Source organism: Anser brachyrhynchus, assembly GCF_964034855.1.
Source record: "Anser brachyrhynchus genome assembly, chromosome: 2".
NCBI lineage: Eukaryota > Metazoa > Chordata > Aves > Anseriformes > Anatidae > Anser > Anser brachyrhynchus.
In genome coordinates, this window is record NC_137695.1 from 41,819,219 (window position 1) to 41,844,656 (window position 25,438).

The 25,438-nt window shown below is 39.2% G+C and overlaps 1 protein-coding gene across 21 annotated transcripts in view; it reads left to right on the plus strand.

Moving 5' to 3' along the window:
- Nucleotides 1-25,438, plus strand: part of LOC308189287 (uncharacterized protein) — a 79,598-nt gene that overhangs the window by 28,888 nt on the left and 25,272 nt on the right. For 4 of the 21 annotated variants that reach the window (XR_013946238.1, XR_013946248.1, XR_013946250.1 and 1 more), the window contains 2 exons: nt 8,682-8,745; nt 14,412-20,172. Coding sequence is in view for 6 of the 21 variants with exons in the window: in XM_080579156.1 (XP_080435282.1) it covers nt 8,682-8,745; nt 14,412-14,710 (363 nt within the window). In the remaining 15 variants the exon portion in view is untranslated. Of the gene's footprint in view, nt 1-4,591; nt 4,674-5,377; nt 5,451-8,681; nt 8,746-11,317; nt 12,557-14,411; nt 20,173-25,438 lie in introns of those variants that run through there. The other 17 variants (XR_013946237.1, XR_013946247.1, XR_013946251.1 and 14 more) reach the window with 11 other exon arrangements.

Below are 25,438 nucleotides of genomic sequence, written 5' to 3' on the forward strand. Positions count from 1 at the left end.
GGGGACTAAACTGATTTTTTTCTCAGACGGGTATTTAACTATCTGTGGCAGGTATCAGCTCCTACATTAGGTGGTTTTCTCATGCCTGCAGTCCCTGTATGGATTCAACTCTGAGTGCTCTGCTTGCTTGCTAAAATTATCTTTACTATGTTCTTTCAGCTTCCCCTGGAAAATAACTGGTTGGAAAACTTCAGCTGGCACATTTTATGTCGGGTTTTATAAAAGCAAAATTATTCAAAAATTATGGATTTTGTGACATGTAGAAAGGCAACAGACATTTTTATTGAAGAGGTTGACGTATGTGGCACAAAACATTTCAGGGGTTTGGTGTTAAATTATATTTCATTTTGAATTGACAATATTCAGAAAAAAAATGTCATAACAAATATTTCAGGGAGCCTAAGTGAGTCTGTCTTTGAGTTTTGCATGGCTATTAAATCTCCCATTTTAAGTTTTTCATTGCAACTTTTTCAGGGCATTTTCTTGGCAAGTAGCATAGACAGTTTTCAGTCAGCTTTATTATATTATTATGGTGTTAACTTGTGAGGCATTTTCAAACGTTTTCATAAACTGGTGGGACAAAGTCATGACCACAAGGACAAATTTTGTACGTGACCACTGAAGACCCTCAATGACCAGTCTAAAAATCTGGCACAGCTATAGCCTAACTCTTAAATAATGTCTTCCATTGCAGTTAATGCACGTCCACTGAAGCTGACAAAATCCTGGGGTCCTTTCCACTCCCAGGATGTTAACATACTGCTGGGCTCTCCTGGAGATGCTGGGGGCTGCTGGTGTACATAGTCCCTTGTGTTGTGAGTTCACAGTGGTAGGGGAAAATCAGATCTAGCACCTATTTTGTCATAGCTACTTACGAACAAATCTAACAAAAATCAGAAACTTTCATTTGGATAACTTTGACAGTTCATGGTGGTCTGGTCCAAAACACTGGACTACATTTTTTTTTTCTCTCTTTCTTAGTGGAGACTGATTATTCCACTATTTCTATATTTTCTGTATTTGGGATTGCATTTTGGGACTGGGTAGTCTGTGCAATGCGAGATTGGAAATCCACTCCTGTGGATAGAAAAGCACCTTTGGTGGAATGCTAGTGCTTCTGAAGACTAAGAGTGTCCTCTCTAGAGTAGTCCTCAAACCTAAGGGTTCATCTCTTCTGTCTCCATGTAGCAAATTACAGATTTGCTTTTCCCGACTCCTGCGTTCCTGTGTCATGCCACACTGACTTGCCATGGACTGAACTATGCAATACCGTGCTTTCTGGACTACTGTGTTTTCTGCATCCTGCTTCCTTGTTTGCAGCTGCTTAAAAAAGTCAGACACTACTGCACCTGGAAAAGCTTGTGGCTCCTGGATAGACAGCTGTGTGCCATCTTCATTGTTTTCTCTCAGATCTACTCGTAGATGATACTTAGGAGGCTAATAGGAGAGGAGATCACAAAATGAGGACAAAATTCTTTTGTTGTGACAGGTGTTTACTCTTGAAGGTTTCAGAAACACCTGAAGAAGCTATATCTGCTTAAGCACTGATCCCAGATATTGTCATTGATCAGAAGATAGTTTATCTGTTCTGCTAACTAAATTTTACTTGACACGATGCATCGTTTTACATTGTTTTGTGATATCTAAACAGGTGTCTGGCTCTCAACCTTTCTCCAAAACTGTGTACTCTGTTTAGAAAACACATTTCCCTCTCCAGCCTCACTAGAGGTTTGTTTATTATTAAAGAAAAAATCTTCGTGAAGCACTGTTTCGTGCTGGCCATGTGTCAAATATATATATATATTTTTTTGGTATGGGGAATCTGCTTACTAGAATGAAGCAGATAGTTCAGAGAAGCATAGCACAATGATGAGTGAGGCTTGGTGAGACTGATTTTAGAGGAAAATGTAAAACTGAGAGTTTTTTTGGTTAAGTGATGACTGCTAGAGCGTGAAAGGAGAGCATGCAGCCAACCTACAAACTCTGAGGGAGTACAAGGATGTAGAGATACCTCTTTACATGGTAAAATAAGAAATCTTTTAAGTGGTATGAAATTTAAGCAATGGGAAGTAGTAGGGAATCTGGAAGTAGAAAATCCCAGGTGAATCCTGAGTCTGAAGAGAATCCTCACCCTTGAAAAAAATCTTTGGCAACGAACACTCGGTTTGCTGTTTTTCCTACAATGTTCTGAAGAAAAAGCTGCTCAATGAGTTATTTACTTCATTTTACTTACATGAGGGTAGGCAAAACACTCTGCCAAGTGTCAGGGTGGCAGCCTGCCTTCCTGGCTGGCTGAAAGGCAGCTGCCCGTGGCACCTCAGACTGCTCAAGGCTTGACATGGTGCTGCCGGGAAAGGGAAGCTCTTATTCCCACGTTTTCATGAGTTTCAGCATGGGTTGTGTCTTTACCTACATTTCAAGATACTGTGTATCACCTGCACTCCAGTGGCAAGTGTGGCATTTCAGGCTCACTGGTGGTTAAGCTGACCTGAATTACCGTGTAATCGTTAGTGGCTCTCCCTTGCACTGTGACAATATGGGTAGAGAGCAGGAATAAATTCCTTCCTTAACTCTGTTTGTTTAGCTTTTTCCTCTTTAAAAATAAGTTCTTTGAGTACCCAAAAGTATTTAGCATTCTTTCCCTGAATAAAGGGAAATAAAAGTGAAGCATCAGGATGCCTTTTGACTTACTCTGACATTGTTTGTCCTTTCCTTGGCACTGTCATCTGTGTTTCACTAGCTTGGATTTATCTAGGGATGATCATGTCAATGATATGTATATTTATTGCTTATTTTTGCTCTTCATCTTTTTTTTTTCTGGTCTCTGCATAAACGTGTGGCAGCATTGCCTGGAAAGTGTGGTGACAGGGACAATTTTCTTTAAAATAAAAGGCAAAATAATGCTGGGCATTGGAATTACTCCAGGGAGGAGCCTAGCCTGCTGTCCTGGTATTGTTAAAAACCAGATGCTGCTGTAAGTGCTCTGTAACTGCTGATCCTCACCTCTGAGAGACGAAGAGGCTGCTCTACATGCAGAAACCTCCCTGAACCTTAGGGCAGAAGTGTCATAGCAGCATGTCCTGCTGCTGGGGAAACATGGGGGTATGTATTCATAAGCGTGCTGGGGACCTGACCTGCCTGGCATGGTACAGCTCCAGCTGTGAGGTTTCCATAGCATTTATGATGTTCTCCCACAGCTTTTTTAAAAAACTTCACGTTGTTTTGTGGTATGAAAATTCAGACACCCAAACATGACAGCTATACAAGACATCTCACAGCTTTGCTGTGCTGCGTCCCTTCCATGGTTATAGGCTGACTATCATCCTGAAATTCTAGTTAGGATACAAGGATATCACTTAAAAAGAAAAAAGAAAAAAAGCCTTTTTCATTCAGAATGAAAGCTGTAATTATGATCTCACAGAAAATTATTTGGAATCACAGAATACTCTGACTTGGAAGGGGTTCACGAAGATCATTGAGTCCAACCCCTGGCTCCACCCAGGACAACCAAAAATCAGACCATGTGCCTGAGAGCTCTGTACAAATGCTTCGTGAGCTCCAGCAGGCTCAGTGCCATAAACACTGCCCTGGGGAGGCTGTTCCAGTGCCCGACCACCGTCTTGGTGAAGAACCTTTTCCTAACACCCAATCTACTTCAATACAGCAGTGAAAAGAGAATTGTTATAAAGATTATATTATAAAGAAATATAATCCAATCTGCTTAATCAAAATTCTACATAGGCAAGTTTAAGAGGAAAAATATCGGCTATAGTAGGATTTAAACTGTGCTTACAGATTTCAGAATTTCAACTGATTTCATTTTTATAACTAAATTTTATATTTTTTTCTAAAGAATTTAGTTTTCAATCTGTATTCCAAATTAAATTTCAGTTGTGAAAATATCCCTAACAATTTACCATTATAATGAAAATTATAATTTTTAAAGAGATCAGTTTTTGATAAGATTAGTGATACCTATAAATATGAAATATATACCAAATGTGAAATATGAATACAAAATTTGAAAAACATTTATTTTAGAAAAAAAAAATTAAAAAAAGCTTCTTAATTTAAAATTAACTGACTGGGATACTTACCAAAATATTCTTTATTAAAATATCTAAGTTTAAATGATTTGTTTTCTTTTATCAGAAATTTAGCTTGTTTTGGTAAAGGATTGCTTTTTTGACATATGTATTTTTTTTTTTAAATATCAGATTATATAATGCTATATTTTAAACGCTACTTCAACTTGAATTGACTTTTTACATATTTTTAAATGTAATGCATAGGGAAAAGACAAGCCAAAACATTTCAACACTTTACAATGAAAGTAAAATAATTAAAAATTATTGCTGTTAAAAGTTTTTATCACCTGGACACATCTTTTTTTAGTCCAATTTTTCTGTTTTCCGATTCTGAGCTAGAAAGAATGCTGATTCTCAGAACAGCCTTTCTTGATCAGATGGAGTTGTGCTTCTGATCTTTTAAAATCCCCTCTAACTGAATGCCTCTAAATAAAGCAGTAATATTTCTAAATATCTCAGTGTAACCAGATGTAATTATTCTTAATAATCATGGTTTTTTTTAGCTTTTTGAAGATACATTTTTCTCATGTGCTTCAAAGCATACAGGTGATAGAAGTTTCCACTTGCAGGGGAATGCGTTAGCAGGTAAAAACAATTTTCGTTCTCCACAGACATGCAAATGCCAGTGTGTGTAGAGAACAATTTTGCCTTTTTTAGAGCTCTGTTGTCAGTACAGCTCTTCACTGTCATCGTCAACTGGAGCATCAAGCCTTGAACACGTAGTGTAGCTTCACAGCTTCACTTAAAAGTCTGGCAAATCCTATAGGCTTGAGTCTGATAATGTTTGAATTCTTCACATAAGATGTATGTATCTACAAAAAAAGTTGTATTTATATTTCTAGCACTTTGCATACTCCTGTCTTTGCAGGTGATGTGAATTCTCTCCATTGATTTAATGAACATTGTTTGGCTCTGCTTGCATTTCGCTGTGCTGAAGTCACACATCTTTCACTGCAGAACTCGATTGGGTTGTGGACACTGTTTTGGTGGCAAAGGGACTAGTGCTAAGCAAATAGTCATTACAACATCTTTTTACCTGTAATAAAATTTTAGAGTCATTAATTTTCTTTTTTTTTCTTTAATTCAGTTTTTAAATTATTATTTATTTTTCATTAATTTCAAACAGTGTTTCAAGCCCTTCATTAAATTGTAATCTCCAGCCTCAGGAACCACAGTTACTGTCACATTCTCATTCATACCAATCACCTTATTATGGAATAAATAGGCAATGATGAAATGTTCACTTCTCTTTACACATTTCTTTTATATTCATTTTGTACTCTGGCCAGCGGAAAGTCTTCCAGGGCCTGGGGAGTTTGTTCCCCTAGGTCAGCCCTTGAAAATGGGATCCTGGGGAGTAAGGTAAGTATTAAGCTTTTTTTTTTTTTTTCCCCTTCTTTTTTCCCATGGCATGTAATATCTGTAAAAATAACATTGCTTTATTTGATCACTGTGAGAAGATGTTTTGACTCCAGTTCCCAAATGTACCTGTGGTGCAGACAGAATGAAAGCACAAACCAGCCAGTACATTTTTATTATGTATGGTGTCAAAAAATAAGCCAGAGTTATTAATGGTATTTGTTCTGGTCATAGAATTAAATCCTATTTTAATCTAAGGGGGGGAGTGAAGGAAAATTAATAGTATTTGTTCTGAAATGTGGTACTGCACTCTACATAGCTGAGAACAGCCTGGAAGTTTTCTCCTCCTGAAAAATAGTTTGCCTACTACATATTATCAATATGAATTCAATTTGCAGAGTAGCTCTAGTCCCAGAATGGTACAATCTCAAAAATAATGACTTTCTGCTTTCTCCTTGCCAATCTCCACTCCAGCTCGTGCTGGTGCATCACAATGCGTGGTGCAAAGCTGCCTCCTCACTGCAGCAGCACAGAGCACTTCACCTGTAAATTGTGAAGGAACAGGCTGTACTATCTAATCTCTGCTTTGACCGGGGTATCGCTCTGACCATGAGAGATTATGATTTACTGTCTCAGGCAAATGTGAAAGAGGTTTATGTGGCACCTCCATGCTTAACAAAACCCAAACCACTCAGGTGGGTCCACCTTGCAGACTGGAACCTTCCCCTTTGTTGTCCTTTCCTAAATGAGGGTGAATATGTGAGAGGGTCAGACAGCAAGTCAGCCAGGGACCTTAGCTCCTAAAATCTGAGCTCCTGTGTCTTTAATGAGAGAATGACGTGGTTTCTGCCTCCTTGCTTTGATCACTGGTGCAAGTGTGGGGAGAGACACACAACCAGCATCCTGGAAACCTTGCTTACTTCTGAGGTATGGCACAGTACTTTGAATTTCAGAACCAGGTTAGAGAAGGGTCCTCTCCTGACGCATGGTTGTTCATCCACAGAGAAATCTGAATGCCACACATTCAGCTGGCGTCATCTCCCTCTGCCCATGGACCGTTCACCCTTTCTTCTTTTTCTCCTGCAATTCCTGTCAAAGTCCTGTTCTGCTGAACAGGAAAACCTCTCCAAAGATAGCTCTTCTTTTTTTTTTTTTTTTTTTTAAAATCTCCTAAAATAGCTCCTCCATTGTTTCTTGCCCGTAGGTATTCAGCTGAAAGATGGCTAACTTAGAGCAGGAAAGCTCTCTGAGAAGCTGGTTAGAAAATGAACAATTTTCTTCTGCAAGGGACTACGGTACACACATGATGACTAAGCATCTATTTCCCTGTCTTGGTCGTCTGATCAGGCTTGCCCTGAACCCATAGATTTATAACATCATTCAGTCGTGTTACTGATGCCATGTCCAGTGATATAGGTTAAGCTAATTATGACTAAATCATTAACATAGTTGGCCAAATCCAGCCCTAGTTGTACACCTGGTTTATGCCAAGACTGAATTGAGTCCAGTATCAATAACAACGCACCTTCACAGATGTCTTTTAATGAAATACTGTACTGAATTTATTCCTTGTTTTATTTCCTCAACAGTATAAGAAAAGTAATTATGTTTTGAAGCTAAATCACTTGGCTGGCATGCACCTTGTCAGGTTCAATGCTAATTATGCAGCTTAAGTCCAAAATAGAAAAGGGTTGTAAACCATAAACTGAATCCTGATAGAGACACTCTTCGTAAAGCTTCCACCTGTGCATGTGAAGCACTGTTGGTGAAGGATTTCTCAGTCCCAGCACTTGTTGGGCACTGTGCAGTGCTTGCACTTTTCTTTTTAAAAGCTCTTTCAGAACTACACCGCTGAGAGAGTTTGAAACCTTCCCCTAACTTGCAGACTGATGTAGGCTTGTTTTATATCCCTTTGTTCTTGGGCCAATGCAGCCCTGCAGTTTCATTAGATTTATAATTGCTGATGTTTATTCATGTCTTATTCATAAAGCTCTTGTATCCCTGCCCAGTCTTCCTTTTGCTGGCATGTATGCCAAGTTCTTCTGATATCTTCTTCTAATGGTCCTACAAGCTTTTCACTGCACTTCTTCCAGTTCAAGATTATCTTTGCAGTAAAGTCTTTTATTGCTCTGAGAGGGGTAAAGTGAAAGGTAATGCTTCTGCCAACAGCTATTCATGCGTGTAGCTTTATGTGAGTGAGTAGCGTCCAGTACTGTAGTCATTGTCCTTGTCTACCTTGCAAAGTTACAAGTGGTTAGAGAACTGGCTTTAGCAAGGTGAGCTCTATTTCTGCTGGTTATTTCTTGATATTAGCTCTACTGCTGCTGAGATTCAGAGCAACCATGCTGTGTACAGGCTCAGGACGTTTGCAGTTGTGCTGAGCACTTGTTCTTGCTCAGCTCATCCAGAATACATGGTCACGCTAAGTTACCAGGTGTTGCTGGGACTGTGTGCACAGGCCCAGGAAGACTGCTTGCGCGCAGTGTTACTCCCTTGCAGCACTGCTCAAGCACTGGGCTATGCTGGTGAGCAAAGAGAGCAAAGACTTTCAAAAGTCTTTGAGGGCTTGTGTGATGGAAAGCCAGTCTGAAGATTCAAAGCCATTTCCCCCAGTAACTTGTGAGGCACAGCCATGCCCTGCTGTTTTACTCCCAGTTACACTGAAGACAGTTGAAATTAGTTTCTGCAGAGAACCATGCATAGCACACCGGCGGCTCAAAGTCCCTCAATAACATGTGAGGAGTGTTACTAACTCTGCAGTGGGATGACTTTCTTCTCATGTGCATTGAAATGGGGAGAAGGAGTGCAATCCTGAGAGTCTGGAGGCTTAAAAATGTGGGCTGAGCAGTCTGAGTGCCAGACTCAGAGGCCCATTGGGCATCTGTCCTCCAAGCTCCCTGCTGTGATTTTGTTCCCTTTTTATCTGCCCCTTGCCTGCCCTGGGGTGGCTGTTCCCTGCTCGCCGACAGACCCAAGGGAGGGTGATGCTGAGGTAGGGGAATGTCTGTCCTTCCACTGCTGGTGCTGAGATTTAAATGTTGGCTGGAAATGACAGGGAAATTTTTAGAAGGGTGCATGTGGAAAGCTTCATTGAGCACTGAGGTCACAGGTAGGAATCGTGGGACTATCAGACTCCTGAGTCACAGCCATCTCTTAGTTCATCTCTAAAGGCTTTTCAAGTGTAAAGGTTGAAAAACAACCTGGGTAGGACATAATGATGTTTTTTTTTTACAGATGCATCATATCCCCGAGGACTGCAGTAATAGTAATGGAGAAGGAAACAGACGAAAATATAATGGTGAGTATTAAGAAGAATTTGTTGGATTTTTTTTTCAGAAGTCCTGTAAAATCTAATTCACAGAGCATAAGCATTAATTCAAAACATTTGCTCCCTCTATACTATTGCTACCTGATCTACCTGTCTTTGTTGATATATGTACTGCAGATACAGATTTATTTCTACAGATAAGTATTTTTGTATTTTGGTAATAAATTCTTTTCAAAAGAGTGACTCCCCAGGACTGAGGTCCTATGGTCTGATTGATTTAAATGCTTGTATGAGACTCTGCTTTTGCTGTCTGGCAAAACAGATGACATAAATTTGACTCTGGAGCCAAATAAATTGAGGAACTGTACTAAATTGTTCTAAAGAGGGAAGATGTATCATGAGACAGCTAATAATGCATACTCAGGGTGTAAGATATAAAATAAATGAAATCCTTATGAACACAGAGAGGTTGTAACCAACAGCAGAGTCTGAGCTACTTCTGAAAATTACCCACTACACAGACTGCCTCACGTATACCTCTGCTCCTTTGGCATAAGTATTAGATCTACCTAACCGTGTGTGTGATCACGTGTCCTTGTGGCACAGGAGTTACAGAGAAATAAAACAAATGGAAAGTAGGTGTGGGTGCCAATGCCTACAATACTCAAATTTCTGTCAGCGAGCACTGGACATGGACAAAAAGTAGGTTTAACATCTGAAATTGAACACCCCAAATCTGACATGTCAGACTTGTAGGAAGTTTTAGAAAATTTAGTGTATATAAAATATTGAACTGAATAAAAGAGCTGCTGACATTATCATCTTACTGAGGCACAATGGTTCTACAAGAATATAAAAGCAAATTGCTCAGTAACATCTATGCTTGAGCAAGCACTTTTGGTAACAGTTCTGTAAGAACAGCAATGAAGATTGGGGAAGAAGGCATATCTGAGGGATTTCATCTTTCATATTTGTTTTACAATTATATATACATATATTTCCATTCTATGCTAGTTATGTAGGATTTTCTTGTGAGCACGCTTCTTCCTAGATCTTGTTTCTTACTGGACAGTGTTCTTGGCTGTCATCTAACATTCTAGTTTAAATGTGATTGTAATAGAAAAGTTACAACTCTGCTCTGCAGGCCAGGAGAGGCTTGCTGGAGGTCTAAGCTTTAACAGTACAGCCATATTAAAAACTATTTTAGCAAAACTTCGTTCTAGATAAAATAGTAAACTAAGCATCACAGATTCTGTGCCTTGCAAGTGATACCAAACAAACTGTTTCTAAAAGTACATTGCTAATATTAATTAGGAAAATGGCAATGAAGAAGAGTAAGAACATTTCTTCCTTTTCTTATGATCAATGGCAAAATTCCCTGAACCTCAATGAGACAAGGACTGGCTCAAATGTTGTAACAGTAGCTATACCAACATAACTAATTCATAAAAGAATAAATATCTCAGTGGATTGTTTGATTCAGTTTCGTGTCACTTCAGGCTTATTCCAGAGAAATGACTTTACTTTTTCTGCTTTAAACTGAAGTAGTGCATTGTTGGAGAAAAGCCAAACCAGAATGGGCCTATGCAGCTCATTTTTATGGAAGAAATGCAACCAATGTCACAGGCAGAAGCTTTTCAACACATATTCTTCTTTAAAAAAATAGAATAATGCAAATATGTTTTTTTTCTTTTCCCTAATTTCTAATCATTTTCCTCAGTATTCTTGGGGTACTTTCTAATTGACATGTGGTGCATCAAAAGTGCAATCATTTCTGGCTGAGAACTGAGAAATGCTGGGTGCAGCAGGGATTTGAAAATTCCTGAATTCCTGCTGCTTTCTGTAGCAAGAGCTGCAGGGCACTCGGGCCCGTTTTTTAGCACCCACTGCCATCTGAGTGCAGATACTTGTAGCACATCTGATGAGAGCAGCCCAAGCCAAGTGCATTGGGCTGTGCTCGTAACCTTTTCATTCCGTGAGGTGGCTCTTTAGCAGGTAGGATGTGCAGATGCTTAGATAGCTGTCTGGGGCTATTATTTAGACACATCTCACAGACACTAAATGTGACCTAACAACTCATCTTCTTTGCGTTAAGTGGTTTAATCAGATATGAGATGAAAGATGGGTACAAGCTGGAAACAGAAAGGGACTGCGAGCCTGCCCGAATGCAATGTTTGCTTCTCTCAAAATGTTGATTGAAAAGAAATTTAAGATAGTATAGCTAGCAAGCCTGATTTTTAAAAGACAGAAATCCAGTGGAATAAATTTAGAGTAGGTGTCTTTCAGTCTGCTTTTTACTTGGTTTTCTCAGCATTAATACAGCACCAGACATACTTTACTGCTCCTCTCTCTGGTGGGTGCTAATTGCGTGAGTGTAATCATGTCTTGTGCCTGCTATAAGGAGACAAATGACCATAATCTTTAATGTTTAGGCTAAAAGTCACTAAGGAAAACATAAAAGCAGCTTTTTTATGTCATTAGCGTGAGATACAAAGAGTAGGATCTCCGTTGTTCTGGAAAGGGTGTTCTAATTGCAGATAGGGAGCTGCTTCCTTTAGTTTGTGGGTGTGCCAGGACATGAATGTCTCTTGCTTCTCCACAGGTGCAGCTCTCCTCCCTGCTAGCTGCTTGCGTTACTTTGCTCTGCAGGTGCAGGAGAAGCCTAGAAGGGACCTGACAGGAATTGTGGTTTCCTTGGGAAAGACTGAGGAGCCTCTCTGGTTGTCCCTCAGTCCTGTTACAGAGCAGAATTGCAGCAATGGCACAGTATAGTCCTTCTGTCGATTTGTTGTCTCCTACCAAATGTGGCTATTTGAGACACCTAAACTCGTCGAGAATGGAGATGTACATACTGGCCTGCCTGGTTAATGCTGACAAACTAGCAAAGGGAAGGAATACTGTGGAAGGATGGAGGTCTTAGAGAAGCTATGCTCAAAGAAGATCAGGAGTGTGAAGGCATGGAACAGGATAAATACAGCAAGAAGGCAGTTTGCTGCGGAGTTCAAGACTTTATTTTTTCTGCTACTTTGTTGTTCTGGCCCGTCCCTGTGCTTTGGGGCATCTCACCTTCTGCCATCAGCTAAGAATTGATCTGCAGTGTTGAGCTAGAGAACCACAAAACCTTAGTTACCAGTTGTGGTTTGAGGATGGTAATTTGGACTTCCACATTTAGTGCTGAGACACATTGGCTGGGAAAGTAGAGGAGCTGCTGAGCCTGTTAAGAGACCCACAGGGGAGAAAGTGCTCAATAAGATAGTTTGAGAGCTGTAAGTTGTTTTGGCAACCCCTATTAGACATGGCCCCTTTATTACTTCAGTAGCTATAGAGGAGTGCAATTTGCTTTTAATTACTGTATTAGCAAATGTATCAGTAGGGAAACTGAAAAAAAAAAAAAGTTGCTGAATTTCTTTCAGAACTGTTCTTTGCGACTCTAGGAAGGAAAAAATATTTGGACAGAAAGAAATTATGCTCTAATGAGCCCCAAACAGACACTGATTCAGAGACTGAGAGGAAAATAGCTATTCTAGATAGCAGAGTGCTGGCCTCTAGCATACTCCTGCAAAGTGGAAATAATAGCCTCTTTCCATTGTAATTTTAAAATTGTACCTCAGTGCTGCTTCTCTGATGTTTTGTGATAGATGCCAAGACTGGAGACTGCTCTGCTCCAAGTGTGAGTCAGATAATAAAGCAATTTCTGAGCTGTAGCAGCATTGCACCTTTTCCTTTTTTTCCTCTGAGAGATACTGTAAGGCTGCATTATCAAGATTCACCCTTCCAGGCCAATATTTTATTTTTAAATCATCCTTTAAAATAACCTGTGAGTCCTGAAGGGGACATCTTATCTCCCATCACGGGCATGTCTCCTCAAGAATCTGAAAAGAAAAATGCTGCACACATTTTCTTACCTTGAATCTCAAACAAAGAAAAGAAATTCAGTAGATTTCCTGACCTATTAATCTTCTCACTGAGACACTTCCGAACGCTAATGATCATTAAATCGCTCTTGCTGTGTTGGTGTGTAGCACTTCAGTCAGCAGTCCTTCCAGGATCAATAACAGCAGGCAATCTACTGTGGCTTCTCCAGTGTTTACATTTAAAGATAATACCCACGATGCTTGAAAAATGAAACGTTTCATTTTGAAGGTGTCAGGGCTGGGAAAGCTCTTAAAAATGCTTTTACAGCCTGTGAAGTGATCGAAGTGTTGGGCTGCACTTTAGCCTCCCCGCTGCCCAGCCAGGCGCTGAGCCACGGAGGGAGCGCGGCTCTGGGCAGGCTGGCAGCAGGTGTCCCTGCGGGCTTCCCCCGTGAGCGAAGCACAGAGGGTTGTGCAAGTGCAGCTGCATATAGGAAGCACCGAAGGAAGAAATGAGGCAGCTGAAATGAAGGCAGGCAGCAAATTATAACATCTGAGGACTTTGTTTTGAAGTGAAAATCCTCACGCAACCCATTGCGCTGCAGTAGACAAGATGGCTTGGTTGTTCATGCACCTCTAGCTATAACCTCGGAGTAAAGGAGAACGTTAAGCCAGTTAAAAGAAGGCTTTTCCAAGCTTTTACTGAATTACTGTGGGGCTGACTGTATGATTGCACACACCTGGTGTTTCCTAATTTCTTAATATTTGTTTTAGAAGCTACAACAGTGGCCCCTCAACATCATTTTTGATGAAGTATTTCTATACTACGTTATCTACCAGCAGCAAATTTGCCAGACTAGCAGTTTCAGCTGAAGTCTCTACTGCATCCCACAGGGAATATATATATATATTTATATATTTTAACCTGCCTGACAAGTTTCAGCCAAAACAGTTTGGCTGATTCTTAATTCAGAGGGAGTTGTGTCATTCTGTAATGTTAAAACAAAAATGGTGATAAGAAACTCTAGGGCTTCACAGAGTTTGGAATTGGAAACTAATGAGTTCAGCATGGTTAGAGGGAACTGGGAGGCAGTGGCAGGGGTATGATGCCATAGTCTGAGGTAGGAGACCTGGAAGGTTTGGTGCACTAGCATTTGGCTCACAACCATTATGTGTGAGAATAGCTTGGGGCTTCAGTTCTCCTTAACTCCTTGAGCAATATCTGAATCTGACAGAAAAGCTTTTGGGCAGAAGAACCAGTTCTTTACTGCTTCTTGAAAACATTCAGACTTTCCTTTAATTTCTTTTCCATCATTTTGATATTTCATTTACTTTTGCTTCTTCTCTCAGAGACCTTGATTTAATTCTTTTGATAGACAGACACTGCTGAGCACTTTCTCCCTCACCTTGCAGAGATAAGTATGTTGCAGTCTCTGTGCTCCTGCACGGAGAGAGCTGGGAAAGCAGCATAGGGGATGAATCCATTGGAAAAACAACAACAACAAACTGAAAAAGCAAGCAGAAGAGCAAGGACAGAAAACCTCTGATCAGAGTTTGTATTTCAGTTCTGCTCTATATCCAAGCTGACAGAGATATCTTTTCCTTGATGTCTGTTCCTTCCAAATATCCCAGTGGGACAGCTGACATTGCAGCAGGGGCAAGCCAGCTTCCTACAGACTGTTAACATATAGTGGACGTGAAGATGGGAAAGATTTCACCTTCTGGCCTGAAATGGGCAACGGCTCTCCCCTGCTAGTGCCTCTGCAGATAAGGTGGCAAGCTGTGTTTGTGTGTAAATAGGTGGTTCAGACTGATTATGTGCATTTATATTTTGTCTCCAAGACAGACATTGTCAGTGGCAACAGCTCTGTGGAGGTGAACCTCCATCCAGTGTCATCTCAGGCTTCTCAGCTGGGTTCTGCAGTCACAAAATTGAGTGTGAGAGGACGCAGGTAATGGCTTTCCATCATTGTGTCTTCCTGGGGCTGCTCCGTGTCCCTGGGCACTGTGAGCCAGGCAGTTTGCTGCTCTCCTCTGCTCCTGAGTGCTTGGAGCTGGCTCATGGGGATGAACAGTCCAAACAACTGCGGGTGCCTTTGGATGAAACCAACTGTGACTGCCTCTTTCTATCTGGTATTTGACAGCCTGAAGTTTTGCCAAAAGCTATAAAGAAATTATTTGTCTAAAGCCAGTGGCTTGAAGTTTGGCTTTTAAATATGCATTTAGCTACCTCTTTAAATACCCTGATATTAAAAAAAAGATGCTCACACTGAAGCTCAATACTTATGAAAATTATATTTCTCCCAACCGCATCTACACAGCACTTATCACAGTGCAGCCTGGGTTCAGGACTTAAAAAATGTTCTTGGTGTAGATATAGATTGTAATGAAGTACTAAATTACTGCAGACAACATCTGGAGATAAAACCCCTGCCTCACTTATTGCTGGTGGAACAGAAGTCATATTGTACCTCAGGAGCAGAAAATGTCAAAGATCTTTTGGAGTTTCACCTTGCAGCTGTGTAGACTGGTGGAAAACTAAACGTGCTGACTCAAAGGACTCAGGATCATATCCACAAAAATATCCATTATCACAAACATTGACTGTCCATGTATAAGTATCTGGCAGAGAAAAGCAATAGAATTTCCCCAAGGCAGTGCTATGAGAAAGGAGCACTGGGGGGAGCGTCAGGTCCTGGGAACTTGAGGGTCCTTTCAGCTGCTTGGACATATCCATTACCAAAATATTGCTGTTTTGATTATGGTATTTCTTATATATGACAGGATCTTTTCTTCTAAGGATATCAGTGGTCCCCAGCTCAAGTGAAAAAATTCCTGTCTTGTGGATAATTACACCAGTTAGGAAGAAGTAATGGAAAAATAATAGCTAAAATGATAAACTGGTGAATAACGAGAAACATACCTAAATGTTCCAGCTAATGTTAACAGGCTGAAAACAGATTTAACATTCAACAGCTGCAAGGAAAAATGTTTGACATCCCTGCCTCTGCAAGCCAGTTCAAGGAAAGGGAGGGTCATTAAGCATGAACAATGTCAGCTAAAAGCCTCTCTCCTCCCTTGAAGGCCTGCTTGTATACGTGACCATACAGTACTGGTCATTTCCCATCTTCTTAGGCACATATCTCATGTAAGAGATTTTGCTGGCTCGCACCACTTTTTGACTTGGAAATTTGTATCCAAATAACATTGGTTTCCTGTTATGCTTTTCTTGTAGCGCTTTATCAAACAGCAGGAATTTATGCTGTTCCTGAGGGCAATCTATTAAAATGAATCATTCCTTATGGGTTTTCACTGTGAGCAATGCACCATGTTCAGGGCTTACTGTCAATTGTGAATGAACATAAACTAAATCCAGTTTTGCAAATGCCTGCTTACCTAGTAGAGATATATCATATATGCATAGTAAATCTTCAATTTAAAAACATCACAAGTAACTGATATACCCAGACCGATCTACTTGCTCTGCTGGATGTTTTAATCATTAATTTTATAAATCTACTTTATTTGTCCCCTTATTGGCATGGTGAACAGAACTCCTTCTTGATGAGATAGTTATTCCCCTTGTGGTTTTGACTGAATTATTTAAAATTAAGTTGCTCAGTACAGTAGTGTTCCAACATTGTTTTATATTCAAGTCTGCCACTCTTATTTTGGATTGTACTATTCATGCCTGTAGTTGCATTCTCAATTGACGTGGTGACTTTCCCAGCTTAAGAATATGAAAAGATCATGGTTTGTTAGCAAAAGGTGCTTTGCGGCTTGAATATCTCAGGCACTGATCTAAGGTGTCACTCAATTATAAATTCATGCTTCCAGTTAAGAGTTTTTAGCTCCTCTGTACTGTATGGACTGCTGAGTATTATTCTGAGGGCATGAGGTAAAGGGTTTCTAAATCAAAGCTGGTTTGTTTTCTTCGTTTTTGGTGACCATGCTGATGTGAATCTTGTGTTATCATTGACGGGATATTTTTATGCTTCATGCAAGAAGGCGCAAAGCTATTTCTTTATCATTAGTTGTAATATTAACATAAAAAATATGCCACAGTCTTTCTTTCTGATTCACATGATTTCATTTGATCAAGAAAACTCTACTCTGTCCAGCCCTATAATGACCATGTAATTACACTCAATAGAAAAAAGACAACTTCAAAAATTGCTGGTTACTGTAGTTTCTTCACTAATCGCTTGGAAAAGTGATAACACATGTTTAAGTATTGTCCTCATTGCCAATTAATAGCGTCATTAGGTTTTACTGGGAAAAAACTTACGCTAATTTTGGTTCTTACACTCTGTGAGCTTAGATATGACTGCATTTTTGGAACTGATCTCTATTTTTGTGCATCTGAATTTTCGTTGTTCAATTTCAGATGTGCAGGTTTTGAGTTGAAAGGTTCAAAGCATCTAAAATGCAAGAGACACTGGGCAGCACCTCTGTAAATTAACCCCTTAATTCCGGGCATGGCAAATTTCCTTTGTGTGTATAATTTTGTCACCAAAATGAAGTTTTAATTGAATTAAAACTATTAATGGCTCAAATTAACCACCTGGTTTTTAGCAGAGCAATGGTGGTTTGCATGCTCGGTTGGGCTACTAGAGACCCCTCTTCTGCCTAAGGAAATATGAACCTTAAACTCCAGGGCCAGTGGCTTGGCCACCTGGGTAGTGACGGTAGAGGGCAGGAGCAGAGGCACAAAGGGAGTGCTGATGAATGCCAACACCATCAGGTTCAGCACTGTCCTGCCTGTGGGACTCAGCCTGGAAAACCCTGAAAACACAGGCATCACTTCTCAAAGCAGAGGATAGAAAAATACTGTTTTGTCATGTTTTCCATGTCTTACATCAGTTTCTTGTGCTGTTTTGTCTGATGGATTGTAGCAATTGCTTATATAAAACCCACTAAGTGGCTGCTATGTATTTTTAGAATCATTTAAAATGTTTCTTTCATAAGGGGCAGAATGTTTTTGTTTTTTGTTTTTTTTTCAGGTTTATTTTTGCACTGTAAATATGAAACAGAAGATAAGGAAATGTGAATCATTTTGTATACATGTAAATTTCAGGCAGTTCCATTGGCCTTTTTCTGCATAGTATTCACATCCAATTTGCATTATGTGTCGTATCAATTCACCAATTGTTTATACTGATAGACCACCATTCTAGCAATAAGTACAAAAGAGCAGAAAAAAAGGGTTGTGCTTTTAAAATAACTTTAATTTTTGGGTTTATTTCTCAGCCTTAATGTCACAGAAATGATTGTTGTTGTGGAGTTTTTTTTTTTCTTCTTCCATGCAAAATGTTTTTTAATTCATAAACTCATTAAAAAAATTAATAGGTAGTGATAGCTGCCATTCATTCTGTCTTTCATAAGCCATTTAAAAGTGAATGTAGTATTTGAATTGCAAACTCAGCTCTTGCCTTCATCTGTGGAACAATCACAGTGGTAGGCACAGAACGATGATAATATTTCATCAAAGTGTTTTAACCCCAGCCTTTTCGGCTCGTCTCCCAGATAACAAGGTAGCACAATCTCTGTGATTAATTAAGCAATGGTTATAAAACTGAAAGAAGATAAAAGGCTTTGGAGAACTGTACATTGTTAAATGGTATCAAAACCATACAAAATGATCTGTTCCAAACTTTGCTGTATGCATTTGGTAGTTTCAGAAATTTCTGGTTCCTCTGCAACACAGACAGAAACATCTGGAGTAAACCTACGGGTTCCTCTTGTCCACAGAAAGAATGGAAATAATGGACATTGGTTACTGCCAACATACAGATTTTAAATTGATCTTGGTCCTAAATATGCGAATGAGAAGAGGTGATCATAAATATGGCAAGAATGCTGGAAAACCCAGGGATTACTCCTGATTATTGCTTAACTTCTGTAGTAATTAAAACAGAATACTGAACATTTGAGGTAGTAAACATCTTGCTCCCTTTCTGTAATTTATTGTTCTTAATTCTTGGAGAAAATAATTTCTAAAAATTTACGAATCTAAAATGTCAAGAAGTTGGCAAGAATCTCAACATGTTTCTCTTCGGGTTGTAAGATCTAGAAATTTTATTTAATATCAACCTATTTCCTTTACCTAGCTCTGTGGTGGGAAGTGTGCCTGTACATCCCTTATGCTCTTGAGTGGGGAGAATCTGGCAGGGAATAGGAAAGGAAGAAAGGAGGGGATCACCAGAAACAAATTCTCTTTTTCTGCTGTAAATATATATAATATATAATCGATACTGTTTGACATTTTTTTTTTTCTTAGAATGAATTTCCCTTAGTAATGAGGAAATAGTTTTTCTCAAAAAATGTGTTTTGATCTAAAAAGTGCTAAGCAAATATGTTTGGCTGAAAATTGTCAGTGTTTCTGGCTTGGATAAATGTGTTCAGAATGCTCATTTTCAGATTTTTTTCTAATTCCACAAATGGAGTCTTTTTTTCTTTTTTTTTTTTTTTTTTTTTTTTGTGGAAATTTCTACCTGACTAGAACCCCCATCTTTTTCACATTAAGTCATTTTTAATACTTTTAACCACATAACCAATTGCACGATGAGGGCTCTGGGAAGCGGTTTCCTAAATCTAGGATGTAGCTACTGGGCTACTGCTGTGGTATAACGTGTGGTGCCCTCCCTGCACCTCCCTGTTTAATGAACTTTTGCCTCAGAGCCATTTGTCTTTATGTCTGCACAGACTCTCTGCATTGAAGGCGGACGCCTTCAATGAACAGCATCACATGTAGTGAGTCTGCCAGCAGGAAAATCTCTGTATTTGCTGATGCCAAAGCAAGATGTTGTTTAGCCCATGTGATGCTGGATGGGGATATTAAAGAGGAGCAGATTAATGTGTTTCATTTGCAATTGCATTGAAGTATACTTCAAAATACAAATTAAAGGACAAATTCTGAAGGTTACAGAGCATGCACAGTGCCCATTGAAATCAGTGGGAACTGCAGCTGCTTTGGACCCTCTAAGAGCTGACCTGAATAAAGTACAAATGTCAAGCATATCAATTGAAAGTCTTAGGGCCATAACTGCATTACACACAAGTCTAATTGTGTTTATCAGCAGAGTGATGCTACATCTCTTTTGCTGTTGATTTAGGAAATCCAACTTTTCATTGACTCAACAGCAGCTTTGAATGCCCCAAGCACTTAAATAAATCTAATCACAAGAAATCCTTCCTCTTCATCATTTCACTTGTATTAATCCTCCTTAAAGTACCGTCTCATCAGCAGAGACTGAGGCAAGTGTATCTTGCTTCTTGCTGGTAGCAGGGAGCAAATCACACACTGGGGAATGAGACATCCTTTCCATACTGCATCTTTCATGTATATTTTATCTTCTTCACTGCAAGACACTAACACTGATGAGCCCTGTGGGCCCTAAAGATTCAAACACAATGGCAAAATATGAAGATTAAGCCTAGAAAAAAAAATGGATTTCACTTCCTCCAACCCTGAAAAGAGATTATTTTTTCCATGAAAGAAAAATTTCCATTAGAGTGTTTCCAGTAAAAATTGCTTCCTCTGGAAAACTGGGTTTCTGATTAAAAGAGCATTTTCACAGCAGGACTTTTTTCTTTCAGGAAAGGAATATGCTTTTTATTAAAATTCTCAAGCACCAGGTTTAAAATATGGGGTAAAACCTCAGGTTTAAACTTCTATCTTTAATTGCAAGATTTACGGTTTTGGCAGGGATTCTCTCCTTTGCTATTTTCCATACAAACTGCATGTCCAAGACCTGAAGGCATTCACAGGCTGTGACTACCCGGAGTAGTCTCAGCTGGGACCCCCCACCTCCCCTGCCACAGCCAGGGGCTCCATCTGAGCTCGGACCCAGCACCAAGCCTTGGCCTGAGCTCCATCAGAAATGGATTTGTGCTCATTTCTGTCTGCTGCTCCCCTGGCTTACACAGTGGTTTTCCTGGGTCACCTCCAAAGCTATGCTGTCTCTCAGCTTTGCCTTCACTCCAGTTTCTGGCTGTGTGTCCAGGCTGGGCCTTAGGCCTGCATTGGAGCCCTCTCTTCTCCTGCTCCTGATGAGCCTGGATGCCATTCATCAGCACATCTTGTCTGGAGGTGTCAGTGGGACCTGTTGGCATCCCGATACTGTTGATCCTACAGGAGGGCACCCTGTTGGTGAGGCACTTGCTGTGCTGGGCTCCCCCTTGGCTCCTAGCTCATCCCTGCTCTTTGAGCAGACACAGTCCTGCTGTTCCCCACCTCTGCAGTGGTGGAAAGGTGCAGCTTGTCACTTGATCACCAGAGAATCACTCTTCCATTGCTATATATCACATGGTTTTAGTATAAGAGATGCCCAGAGGGGAGAATAAGAGTTTCATGAGCCAGACCCAGATTCTGCTACTGAGTCTCCTCAGTAGTAGTACAAGGTTAATTCAATAGCTGCAACAGCTCTTAATGACCACCCCTTGCTAGGGCTGCAGTGTTTACAAGCCTGTTTACATCTGTGTTTGAGCACAGAACACCATGTCTATACAAGTTGTAAATTTAGGTGTTGGTGTTCTTTACAATGCCAGTTTTTATGTGTGTTTTTAGTTCAGCCTGCAAAGAATAGCACTGAATTAAAGATGCAAGTTTAAAAGTTGTCCTTCAAGGACTGTATAAAATAATCACTGTTCAGCATTCTTAGATGCCATATTTGCTGCTTTATTATGCTTCTTGCTGTCTTTGTAGTGCTTTGAAATTCTCTTTAATCAATACATCCCTGGATCTTCTGTACATCCATTTACTGCATAAGGGCTAATACATTGGAGTTTTTGATGGTGATTAAATTCAACATCCATTCTGGTGATGTTAATGTGTGCCTGCTGCAGAAACAGAAAAAAATATTGGAATTCTACCTCACATGTTCACCAGAAGATTCACTACCATGGGTAAAAGTGTTGTGCGATGAGAATAAAAATAGTAAGGTAATAGGCTTCTGCAATGGACAGAAGACGTTGAGATAAAAAGGAGATGATCAGAGGAATTAAACCTAATAGGCAAGCTGGAGGCTCCTGGTTGCTGAGTAATTAATTTATAATTAATAATTAAAACAGGCTGAAGGATTTATACTGTGGGATCACCCTCGTAAATAGTCAGTAATTTATTTTCTATTACTTATTTTTCTTGTATGAGTAGGTCAGTGACCTGTTCTGACAGTATCTGGGCAAACTGCAACACTACACAACCTGTTCTTTAAATTAAAAGAAATGTCTGTTCTAGCAATTTCCTCTGGCAGGAAAGCAAGCGTATCTTCTTGTTCTGTTCTTCTTATTGAAAGGGCACTATCAACCTTAGAATCACCATTTAAATTTTTAGCCTGGTTTCCTAAGGAAATGAAGCTTACACAATAACACCTACTTTCTCTCTGTCTGTCAGGTCCTCTTAAATAACTTCTATAAGTGTTAAAAAAATAATAATACAGAAACCTGCTTGGCTAAGTGCAGCTGAACTTGAAAGTGGATGGAAAAGTGTCAGCTAGACCTATGATCTTAAACTTCACCATAAGCAGAATCTAGGTAGGAGAGAGATGTGATTAGTACTTGCACTGAGGGGAAGCTGCAAAATTGGCTGCTCTGAAGTCATTTTGCATTTGTGGGCTGGCCATCCAGCCTGCAAACACCAGCAGGCCCATCAGCATGCATGTGGGCTTCCTCTGTGCACCCTTCCAGCACAGTAGATGAAACTCGTGTAATTCAGATACGGAGATGGATAGAATGACAAAGGTGAGAAATCTTCAGAAAACCTCTCTTGATTTAGTTTTCCTAGTAAATTCCTACTGCTCATGGAATTATTTGTTGCTTTCGGGTATAAAATCAAGTTCAGGTGGGCATAAACACCTTAATGTGCACCTTCTCTATTCAATGTGGAGATATGTTCTGTTCACTGATCAATTGAAAATTGAAGTGCAAATATATAGTAGGATCAAATGTCATAGTGCATAAATTTCAGATGTAGTTTTTATTACCAAGAATGTCCAAAAGCTACAGTTATATCAGAAGAAATTAAGGATATGTTACAAGTTCTCTGAATTGGTGTGGTTGAAGATTGGCTTTTCCAATCTGATGAAGGTTATTGCTGTGTTAATTTCTACAAGTGTTGATAAATTCATACTTTTTTTGACTGTGGAAAGAGGATGAATCATTTTGGTCTTCTGTCCTGACAAGACTTTCCTGAAATAATTCTTTCTTGGAAAAGTCTTTTTTTGTTTGTTTGTTTGTATCTTTGTTTGTTTTTAACAGGGAAGAAATATACATTATTGATTTAACCATCACAATGTTATACCACCATCTTTGATAAGTTGTGATGAAAAATTGTTGTTTGTGTTCTTTAACAACAACATAATAAGACACACACAAACACACACAAAAAAACATATATCATTCTAATTTTATGTTTATGAAGTTTTTGTTTCTGGTCAGTTTTTGTTTTCTGGTCTTGTGGTGTTTTGGTTTATTACAATTTGTAGACCCTTGAATTATTTATTTGCTTATTTATTTATTTTGTGTTTGTGTGTGTATGTAGGTGATTCTGGGTGGCTAGAACCATCTCTTATCCTTGCACTTGATGCATTCATTAGAAAAAACTCTCATAGTCATTCCCTTTCTCCTAACACTTACAATCCCTCTTTCAATTTCTGATCATAACTACTAAAGTGAGAATACGGAAGTGATCTCAATGACCACTATCAGAACTATTCTGATAATGATCATTGAAGAGTCAAACAGCAATAATATCTCTTCTATACCTACTAAGGGTTCACTGGTTTCTATGTCATGTTAACTACTGTCCACCTAATTGCACTTGAAAGTTGTGCTGTTGATTATCTGTTATGATACCCCCTCTGTGCTCTCTCTGTTCAGTGCTGGTACTCCATACGAATATCTCTTAGAAATCCTACTCTTAGATATCTGCCTCTCTGTAGATTTTTTGCTTGTGCCCACAGTATGTGTTGGTTGAAAACGTTCTGTATCAGTGCCCTTTTTTACCTGGAAGATATCATTCTTTTCCATTCAGCGTTATCTGTAGTATCAATTTTTCTTTGTTTCTTTCCCTAGGCTATTGATAAACTTATATAAAGAGTCTAGAGTAAGGAATAAATCCCTGAAGGGCTTCATGAAAGGGTGATTGATTATTTCTCATTTGCAATTACATTTACAAGACCAGTTATCCAGTGTTCAATCCACCTGATGTTGCCATGATAACTTTGTGGTGTTCCAGTTCCTAACTGCACTGTCTTGATGTACCAAATCAACTGCTTTGCACAAGTATTGCTGCATTGCAACAATGCTACTACCTTCATCAGCCAACCTTGCAGTGTCATCAGTGATGTGAAGTTAAACTAATGACATTTATTATCTAGAATGATACTCCTTAACTATGCTTCTCCCCATTATTGCTTTAATAGTCCAGTCCTGTATTAACTTCTGTGGTACTACTCACATGGTGCTCAAAACATTGCAAATTTGGACAGAGTAATAATGGAAATCCAAGTAAAAAATTAAATTATTATCAAATGTGAATTAATACATAGTGTTTTTCTTTTTCTTTTATTTTTTACATTTAATCTAGTATCTAGCTGCTAGTATTATTCCCTTTGGACAGTCCCTGGTATATATATGCTACCTGTGGTAAACAAGAAGTAGAATATCATCTTTTGATGTGTCCCCAATCCACTCAACCCAGCTGAGTCTCAACCTTTAGCAGTGAAGAGCTAGCGGACAGCAGCGTGTAACAAGTGTATAACGTGCTTGTGTTAAGGTAGCTAGTTAAATACTTACTTCTGAAACTGTGGGTTTCAGAACAGAAAAACTTTCTACTCTGTTTCTACATTCATAGCTGTGTCTCTTTTGTGAAAGCACCTGCAAGAGGGAAAAGCAATTCAATCTAATTCTACTAGCCAGCCCCTATTTCTTATTTAATAAAGTTCTTTAAAGGAGGGTTTTCGATATGGCTCAGAGACCACAGATAGTTGGAAGAAGTTTCTTTTGTGTTTTGCTGGCTAAAGAATGAACAAATAATTGATGGTGAATTTCATGGTGCAAATCACTGAATTTATTTCAATAATATAATTGTGCTGGGGAAAGAAAAACCATGAATTTCAGTGTGATAGTTATTCTGGAGATTTAGGAACTAAGGCAGGAATGATTCTTTTGCTCTGAGGCAGAGTTTCATGAACAAAGTGATGCTTAACTGCCTCTCTTGCCCTTCATAACCTTTCAGTACTCCTTCCCCCATGCATGATTTAAATTGTCCCAATTAAATTCAAACATCATAAATTTTAAGCCAATTTTAGCAAAAAAAGTCCCTGAAATAGCTGGGACTCGCTGCAGCAGAGGATATAGACACACACAATGATATTTAGCTAAAGGGCATTAAAGGACACAGTCTTTTTTTTTTTTTTTTAAAAAAAAAGTATTTCCCTAAGCAATGAGCCTTTGAGAAGCACTGAATGAGCAAAGGCAAGATTCAAAATGAAATACAACAGAGCACTTCCAAATAGACAGCAAAAGATTGCAGATGTTAATAGGCAGCATTTAAAAGAATGTGACTTATTAATGTTATTATAATGCATATTTTCTTACTGTGACAGTTTTCATTGTCATCTTTCCAGTGTATTTATCTATGGTTTCAAGTATCATTAAGATTTTCATGGTAAATTAGCATCTGATTATATTTATTCTGTTCAGTGGAATAGAAGTTTAGCTGCTAGCACACACAGCATACATGCTGAAAGAGTTTTGGTTGTATACTTGCTTTTTGTACATGCAATATGAGTAGTCAAAGTCAAGTTAGCTACGAAGATCTGCAGAGTGCTTTAGTTTTCAATAATAAGGAGCAATGGTTATTCTCC